General features: G+C 38.1%; 1 protein-coding gene and 1 long non-coding RNA gene across 2 annotated transcripts; both read right to left on the bottom strand.

Moving 5' to 3' along the window:
• Positions 1 to 415: 415 nt before the first annotated feature.
• Positions 416 to 898, bottom strand: LOC139123318 (uncharacterized). Its single transcript, XM_070689473.1, has one exon. The coding sequence runs from the start codon at positions 896 to 898 to the stop codon at positions 416 to 418; it is 483 nt and encodes a 160-aa protein (XP_070545574.1).
• A 1,523-nt stretch (positions 899 to 2,421) lies between these two features.
• Positions 2,422 to 3,855, bottom strand: LOC139122409 (uncharacterized). The gene is made up of 3 exons (XR_011549451.1): positions 3,726 to 3,855; positions 3,309 to 3,366; positions 2,422 to 2,683 (listed from the first exon to the last, which is right to left on the bottom strand). It is a non-coding gene; the product is annotated as an uncharacterized lncRNA (long non-coding RNA).
• Positions 3,856 to 10,070: the final 6,215 nt, after the last annotated feature.

Raw genomic sequence — 10,070 nt, 5'->3', positions numbered from 1 at the left:
GCATACTTTTACAGCCACAATGATAAGTGATATGTAAAACTTTGAACAGACTTGTAATGGTGTAATGGTTAGCTTGGGAACAAGGCGTTTAGCCAAGAGCGGAGAGAACGTGTTGATCGCAGCACCAGGACGTATACCACTTGATATACTATGACTAACATGAGCGTTTTCAAAGAATACGTCAGTGAAGAAATCTTATTGCAGGTATCATCGATAACATCAGGGATCCATATACTGAGCACTCTTTGAGAACACCAGTATAGTACAGTGTACCTATCATGTATAGATGACTTTTGTGATAAAAAATCGCTGTGGAACTCGGGAATCTTTTTAATATTATTTTATTATGCAGCACACTCACTACTAGCTCATCCTAAAGAATACATATCTAGGTCTTCGTGGGACAATTATAAGTCTATTTTGAACAAACAGCGCAAGATAATTCATAGCCATCAATGTATGGGGCGCAAGGCAAACCACTGCCGGAAACGCACCTAGTTTCGACCGGGTAGATGAAAGCACCATTGACTTTAGATGACGTACCGGTTAAGACGCCACCGGACACATCGACGCAAACATACTCAGATGTTGATGCCTCGTTATACTTTGATGCCATTAGATAACCATAGTACTCTCTGGTCCAACCAATGGGACAATCGTTACGAGCAGGGTACGTGATGTAACTGTTGCGATGCTCTTGAAGGCAAACAGCGCAAGGAAGATCGTGATAACGTTTAGATTTCAGTGGCCCGGAACTTCCTCGGTATTCAACGGGATAAAAAAGTCCGCGATCGCTTTGTCTGCCACCGTGAACAGCACTGTTGTCATACTGGGCAACCTCAGGCAAACACAAATAATTGCCTCCTTCTCCTTTATGGGTGTGGTAGGATCCCGCCATTATACCTGGAAAATGATTAAAGATCGATGACGTTTGGAAATATCAAATGAATGAACAGTATGGAAAACTTTCCCATTATTAGCATGGAGTGTTTATTTATCCCGAATTTGATTTGATGAGCAGTATGACAAATGCACTCTGCATAACCATATAGTTAAGTATATGAAATTACCGGATCGTAGATAACATGAAAACAAGTTATACATTTGTGGACTGGGAAATATTTTAAAAGATATCAAATTACATCGCACTATCATATGTTCGCCTTGAATATATTGAGCCATTTCCAAGAAATTAAATTCAATCTGTCGACATAATTCAATACAACAAGTATTAAAATCTGAGAGATTAATACACACATTCGTAACTATTAAACAAATATAATATTTTGGAATTAAATTCAACGTTCAGATAAGTTCTCAGCTTTAGTTTTAATAGAAAGCCAAAGGCAAGAGTCGGTGCATGGGTTGAAAGTTGGGCACTGCGAGAAAAATTGTCAGAACGTCGAAAAGACCGAAACTTAATGATATTCAACAACAAAAAACACAGGTGTTTGATGAAATACCTCATTAAATGCTTTTTATTTGATGTCGTATATAGTGATTGGATTGCAGTAAATGCATAATGCATTGAACTACATGTAGGTGTTCACCATCAATGTGAATCGTGTCGTTTCCCTCGATTACAGCGCGAATGTACGACATAGCCGTTCCTTAGAAGCACACTAAATTATTGTCAATTATCGTTCAGTACAACAATATTTGATTTGAACCCAAATTTGCTGCCAATGCTGAAAATGCTGCATCATTTCCGATAAAAATCTTCACATACCTGTATAAACCAATTTTGTGTAACCGGGCATGAACTGTGACCCCAGCGAGTAAAAACTACACCAGAACCGCCTCTCCCTGTAAGAAGTTTTAGAAAGCTGAATGAAATCACCATTTTACTGTTGAGCATTCGTCATGGCAATGGATGACGTAATAATAATTGAACCGTCATTTGTCATTTGAAGAAGTGGAAACTTACATTTAATTAATAAAATATATTTTTATTGGCGACTACTCATTAAAGCAAAGATGACCTGCGTCTGTAAATCATGGTTATCTTCGATGTAAAATTAATTTGGCACTTGACCTTTCTTAACTAAGTTTTATAAATCCTATATTTAATTTAGTAACATGACAACAAAAACATTGATTACGATGGCTAAACACGCTACGTTATTTGCAGCATGACAATTTGTTTGTAAATTGACAAAATGTTGCAAATGTCGTTTCTTTTTTGGTCAAAGAGAACAAGATATAAAACAATTCAATCATTTCTGACTTTCCGGATAAGTGTTACAGGAAATACTTGGGGGGAGGGGGCTCTGATAAAATAGTCAATATAGTATTTGAGTATTTGTTTCAAGAAACTTTGACTGAAATTTCAGACTAAGTGTAAATCATTACACCCTTGTTAGACTTAATAGAATCCAGATTGCTAATATTGTTAAACGATGGTGTAACTCCTTACAGTGACAACACCTCTTCCTAGGCGTGCCAACATCGCAATATTCCCAGCGTACGGATGGGTCGACGGTATAACACCAGGGCCGTGGAGCACCATCCATGTTACGACAGAAGTTATGGTCGCCAAGGCCTGCGTTGGGATAACGGTCTGGTGTTTTGGTGTGATGATGCGGTGACTGAGAGGTCCACTTCTGACAAGCTCGTCCGCTGGATGTCGTCGATACCGTGCCTCGATAATCTGAACCGTCTTGTTGCTTGTAGCATTCGACCCCTTGATAACAAAAAAGCCATGTAATACATTCTTTACTGCATGGAGAGCTTGGTTTGCATGAGATAATGAATTTTGGAAGCTTTTTCCAGTGTTTAGGTAGTGACGACGTATATAAACTATACTGAAATTCTGTAGTCGAAGGTTAAACAGGCCTTAAAACTTGTATAGAGTACCGAGACATAAAACGTACTGTAAAAAAAAGTCGTCATCATTAAAAGATGTATGGTTTTATAATGAAAGTCACTTTCTGATTGAAAATAGGAGTCCTTGCCAAGTTCTATCTGAGTTGAAAACAACTTTTCAAAAACTGTTTTTGTCTTATAAGCCATGGATCAAATTATGTTGATATCGTGGTAACTCTATTGTTTTGAAGAAAGGTTGAAAACTTTGTCGGAGTTTATGCTGGCCCGTTTACACATATCCCATGCCGTTTCTCTACATCTCCTGTGCATACGTTACTGCAAACTGTTTCCAAGGTTACTACTCCAGCATGTCTCAAGGCTCACACCAATATAGCTGACCTCTCGAGCGATGCAATGTTAACTGGAAATATCCAAAAAAGTGAGGACAATAAAACTACATGACTGTGTTGTGATTAACTTTGACAGCATGTTACGCTACGTACCTACTTTTCGACCAGGTTGATGGCGATTGTGCGAAGGTAGATCTTCACCATTCTTGGACTTGAAAGACAAAAATAAACACCTAGTGAATTGTGGCAACCAACGGAGATCTCTTCGATGTCAGCCCCCCCCCCCTCTCTCTCTCTCTCTCTCTCTCTCTCTCTCTCTCTCTCTCTCTCTCTCTCTCTCTCTCTGCCATGAGAATAATCGGATTGATCAAATATTACAGTTATATGTCCTTCAATATTCCGACAGTCTAGAGAGAGCAAACTTACACACTCGTAAGCTTATAGTGTTCAGATGATGTTAGATTTGCTGTGTTGAAAATCCATCATGATGGACACGTAGCACCCTCTATTTAAACTGTGCATAATAACGCTAAAATGTTCGTTTCAACATTCTGAGCAATGAAGTCTTACCACAGTTGCACTATTTGGCTGCAGAGTTTCTTCACAGTTGATGGAAGTCACATCCAAAACGGCCATGCAAAGAATCGTCAAGATTGCTGTCCGTGGCAGCATATTTGTCAACGTTTTGGGAACGAGAACAGCGTATGGTAAACCAAGATAAATGTCTGTCTATCTTGCTTAAATCGAAGAGACAATCTGTCTTGAATATATTGATTTGCCTACATACAGCGTCACGTGATGCGAGACTTCCAGCGTTTACATTCTCTGAAAATAGCATTAACAATACTGTAATGACAAACACAATTTTCTAACAAAATGTTTGGTTTCGCGGTACTGAGTAAGTGATGCCTCTAGTCATACCGGGAACCTTGTCAATAATTCACGTTCCGGGAGAATTGGAATAAATATAGTCAGTCAGACATTGTACAGGTAAGCAAAGCTAGTATTAAGACATGGTGTCACAAAGAAGCAGGTACATTGTGATTATTTACAGCCAAAGCACATTCAGTGACGAACCAGACAAGTTGCGATAGAAATGCTGATTTTCTATGTTCGATCCATCAATCTAACCAGTGAACGATCCAATAGGAGAGCGCCCAATTACAGGATGACGTACTCCTAACGCTCTACTCAATGGAGCAACACTTGTGTAAAGAGTCTTGAACTCACCATCCTCCGTCAGTGTGTCCGTCACCAGGCTCTGGATTACCGGGTTTCTGTCTCACTATCCTCTGATATTGAGACCGGTATCCTAAAACCTGCCCCATAGTATTCACAGTGACTTGATGTCTTATAAAAGATCTTGTTGCACGGTATCAAATTTGCACCTCCTGCGCAGTGGACAAGGTCATCATTGATTCAGTCAATTAGAATCAGCGTTTCAAGTAAATTTGTATAAATATTTCCTCTTAGCGCAAAACATTACAAAATCTAACTTTTACGTACCTTATAACATTGTGAAACACTATGGTTGAAAATTTTCACATTTTAAAGTAGATCGCGCCTCGGGGATAGATATTCAAACTCGAAACTTTAATTTTTCCCCAAGAGAGTTGACATAGGGATGGTAGCTATTTTCAATTTCTAATTACGGTAAATGATTAGGTAATTTTTATCTCTTTTGAGTGACTGACTGCTATATATTATTAATTATCATGAGAATATATGGAAAGCTCCGTTAGGCAAAGCTTGAGCAAGAGTTGATGTCTTTAAACTTCGAGGCGCGTACTTTCTCAAAATATTTTATATTTGTACCTTTTTTATTTTAGTTTTTCATTTGTGTCCATTGTTGACTATGTTATATACGAATGAAACTCTCCTTTTTCTGCCATATTTCTTATATCTTTCTGTATTAGAGTACTGTTTAAGGTTTTACTATTTGTTTGCAACCATTGTGTGGAACAAAAAGTGATCAATGAACGGAAAGGGCCTTCAAGAATGATTTTAGTCATCGCATGCACCAAAATTCTTGTCATTTGCGACTTCGGTATAATACACAGGACTAGCAGTGTTATCGAGCTTCAATATTATCGTGCAACTCATTCTTTCACCCTGTTTTAACTGATCTGGTGATCTGGAATATCTATAGCTAGATGACGGGACAAGAAAATCTCGGCAGGGGAAATAAGGCTTTCCGATTTCCTAAGGAACTTTCTGGACGTTGTAACTGTATAGTAGACATGACGGAACTGAAGTACAAATGAGAGGTGCTCTAAGACTTCGCAAACGTTTGTCAGTTTCAGCTCACTATTGAATACACATAAGTTTGACCATAGGATATCCAATTCTACAACCGAATTCATTCTTCTTTATTCTACGAGGTGATGTCTCCAATTATATCGACAAACGCTGAAAATTACTCAGGTGTCACAAATTAACGACAGAATCAGTCTAGCAATGAAACGGTCAGGGTAATCAAAATAGGCATAACCGTATATACTGTTACTGCCATGAAAACATTAAAACCAAATTTATCTCAATTTTCATCATATTTTTAAGTTGTCAGGTATCCTAAATTTTAAAAAAATGCAATGACTTCGAAAATGTAACGGTAGGAAACGTGAGTAAATAAGATGTGGGATGACCACGAAAGTAGCGGGCATAGCAGAACTATTTACAGTTCAATGTACACATTTACGAATGTTGGTATAGTCGCAAAGAAATCAATGTAGAAGAGTTTGTGATGGTGGGAGACATATTCAAATATTGAAGGTATTATAAATCATCGCAATGGACAGGGACACGTGCATTCGTGAGAACCTCAACGTCGCTTGTTTCATTGGACACGGTTTTTGCATGGTATCGCGTGGACAGAAAGCAATTGTTCACGGGACTGTCTACAAGCTGTGCTATCAAATTGGCATTAATCGGTAAATTGTGAAGAAAGGTCGTAGGCGTTTCAGTGTTAGCGGTAGACTGGCCCCTAGTTCTTGGCTTTTCTTGCCATCAGTTACAGGGCAACGCAGGGCAAGCCAATGCGTTCACCCAACGATCTTACCAACAGACTATACTCACGCCACAGTCCGCTCAAGTTTATTCCTTCACTTTATTGTGTTTTGATAGCAAGTCTTCGTTAGTGGTCACTTTGATCATACAATATCGCTGAATACTTACCCAACATAACAAAGAGTTAACTAAGTACCGGCCGGCTCACTCACAAAGCAAGGATATAAACTCGAATCGTTGACAATGTATTTGTCGGCGGAAGACGCATGCCTGATTGGCCTGTCATCTGTTAGTTAGTTAGATACTGAGCTTATCGATTTTATCCACCAATAACACAGCGTGTCGGGCATCGGCCACTTCCCAACCCTTCTAATATCAGACTCTGGGTTAGAAGTTAGACAATGTTATCGTTTTTATCCAATAATAGCCGATAAAACAGTATTTCCGGCATCGGCAACTTCCCAACCTTCTAATAGAGATATGGATTGAGGTTGGCATACATTTTTGCATTCCTTTTTTAGCAACTTCCTTTAATTATTCATTTTCCATAGTATTTTCTTTTATGGAAGTTTGCATGGCAAACTATATACAATTATCGAAGCGAAGGGCGGATATTCAACTCGCGAAGTTAAAACAGCATGCCCCAACATGCAACTCATGTGAGCTCGTTCTGCCTTCAACCGCGGTTTCCTCCATTCAGAACTTTCACCCCTTTCATGTCTGTATTTAATAACTTTATGTGACTTTCTGCATAAGATCACGTGCTAACCCTACTGATCAAGCTATTTCATTGCATTCGTTGTGATAACAGATTCTGGAAGAGATTTCACACATAGCTTAACAGTTATGCCTGCAATATTATGTGGTTCATAAAATAGACACATGAAGTTATCGTCAGATAAAAGCAAGAGTTGAACATTTCCCTTGTTTGCCTAATAGAAACGGTGGCCCTGAATATCTATAAAGATATAAAAAAAGTCACACTAAACAAAACCTGAAGTGGGTGCAGATAAATTTTAATTCATTTAGAATCATTTCACCATCATATCTTTCGAGAAATCTGTATTAGTTGAGTAAATGCGTGCGAAACGATAAACACTAACATTCCCGTTAGCGCGTAACCATGAACGAAGTCCAACGAGGTAACTCATGCATACATGACGATGATATACCAGGAAATGAAATGTGTTCTTAACTTTTCCAACGTCAGTATCACATGACGTTGAACAGACAGCAATATGTGATTGAAAACCGACTAACCACGAATGCTGTGGTAGCGCCTCGACCGTTACAAGGTGTCATATATCCTAAACAATTTTCCCTGAACAGCGCCCTCCTGTAGAAAAAAATCATTTAATAATCACTAAAAAATCATCATTTTTATTAGTGATTCAAAGCAGAACACAGTATAATCAATATATATCTGCATCATCCAACTCATGCGTGAGTAATCCGAGGACAAAGTTCTCGTCACTCAAGAGGTATTTAGAATTAATGAATTAATTCCTGAATTAGTCCAAAACAGGGCACTGCGTTATTTCTGGGAGTACATAAATTTGCGCCTAAACTTGCTGTTCTTGGAGATACCGGCTGGGACATGTGTATCACTCGTAGATGGGTTAATATGGTTCGTTACTGGAACAGACTGAATTGTTTGGACGAAAACAGATTGACCAAGAAAATTTTTTTATGGATAATTACTTGTGTGCTGGAAATTGGTCAGCAGAGTTGCATAATATTTTTGAAAGTTTAGACATTGATGATGTGACACCTTGTGACATAGATAGGGTCAAGGAGAACAAACAATTAAGTTGTGTTGAAAATTGGTACAATAATGTATTAAATAAACCAAAACTCCGTACTTATTCCACTTTTAAGACAGAGTACAGCACAGAAGGCTACCTAAACTTGGACTTATCTCGATCAGAAAGGTCTCTGTTTGCCCAGTTTCGTTTTGGTATCCTTCCTCTCAGGGTTGAAACAGGGCGATATAGAGGCGAGGCAGTGGCCAATCGTACATGTAAAACTATGTGATTCGAATGATGTCGAGGATGAAGTTCATTTTATTTTCCATTGCTCATTGTATGATGACTTACGGTTTTCTTATATAATTCTGTAAGTGAATCTTGTCCTGAATTTTTTTCTTACGATGATATATGTAAGCTAAAACATATCATGGTAAATCACCAAAGAGTTACCTCAAAATTCATTATTAGAGCTTTTAATAGGCGACGAAATGTTTTGTATGTTCATAATTAGTGATTTGTGAGATTTCTTTGTTTTTCTAATTATATAGCACCCTCAATGATTTGTTAAATGAATTATATTTCATGTGACTTATAAGCCCGATGGGCTGGGTAATTCATCCTGTATTTTTCTCTTTGAGTTATATACTTTGGTAATTACATGTCACTATAATAAACATACTACTACCACTACTACTACTACTACTAATGGTGGCTACATAGCTGAGATGTTGATTTTCAAGGGAGTTACTAAGCTGGGTTTCTAAATTGAAAGGGCGGCTTGGCCTCTTCTAGGAGCAGTTCAATCATGTCAATTCATTACTGACAAAACTTGATATATAAATATCCGTAGATTTCCATATCATTGAATAAGGTTATAAACCTTCAATAATCTTTGTGGATTCTATTTGTCAATTTGATTCCTACGATGGATTTCAAAGCTCATATGATTCAAAAATGTAACAGTATCGAAATTTCTTAAGTTCTTTTGTCTTTTCGAAGACAATACTCATGTAATTTTGGAGACAGACAGACAGACAGACAGACAGACAGACGGACGGACGGACGGACGGACGGACGGACGGACGGACGGACGGACGGACGGACGGACGACGGACGGACGGACAGACGACAGACAGACAGACAGACAGACAGACAGACAGACAGATAGATAGATAGATAGATAGATAGATAGATAGATAGTAGATAGATAGATAGATAGATAGATAGATAGATAGATAGATAGATAGATAGATTCTCCCAGTGGAGAGTGGAGTGGGATGATAAAAATAAAACTTGATTGAGGAACACCGCACCCGCGGTCGTTTGGTCCGAACGCATGCTAATGAACTTGTGACACAACGTTTCAAAACTACAGCTTCTTCAGGTGTACTGTATAACGGAAAATGCAAAGATTTTACTGATGAATAAATGCTGTATATTAGTAAAAAACTTGCTTTACAGAACTTTAAAATGTCAATCAACAATGAAGTTATGATCTGTGATTTTGATATAAATGTACTCACCATGCATACCGATGCATAAGATTGGAATCTGGCGTGCATATGTGCATATGCGTGACGTGGTTGTACAGATCTTGACTATTTATCCGGAACAATCTCTTCGACGACTTCAAAATTAATATGCACCTTGAAAATGAAAGACTTAACCTTTTGCTATATGAAACTAACAGTCGTTCGTTTATCAAATCAAGAAAAAAAATCAAGGGTCGCCGTGCAAAATTTTGTATCAGAGAAACAAATCTATTCCGACATTCACATCAAAATTGCTGTCTTTCCAGTGTTAACTATGTGAGGTTAAATACGATTTGCGAATAACTAGAATAGTGAAATACTCCAGGATTTCGTGATTAGAAAAAACAATTATAAAATCTAATATTCCGAATATGTATCCCCTAGATGCAATCTATATTGCGCGCTTTGTACATTTTGATGTCCAGGACGCATGTGTGCACATTGTTTGTAGAATATGACCAGGCCGTGAAACACTGATATTGGTTCAACTTGGTGTTAGAACTGTCGCCTCAGCAAATTCATTGTCGATTAAATAATACAATTTTAGTCTATATTGAGACAAATCATAACCTACTTAGAACAAACAGCGCAAGATAATACATAGCCATTGCCGTAGGGGGAGCACCGTC

Source organism: Ptychodera flava, chromosome 22, assembly GCF_041260155.1.
Source record: "Ptychodera flava strain L36383 chromosome 22, AS_Pfla_20210202, whole genome shotgun sequence".
NCBI classification, from domain to species: Eukaryota; Metazoa; Hemichordata; class Enteropneusta; family Ptychoderidae; genus Ptychodera; species Ptychodera flava.
This window is presented reverse-complemented; position numbering and strand designations above follow the sequence as displayed.

Bases quoted from the DNA above. Each gene is read 5' to 3' on its own strand.
- LOC139123318 (XM_070689473.1), bottom strand. From the start codon at position 898: ATGGCGGGATCCTACCACACCCATAAAGGAGAAGGAGGCAATTATTTG.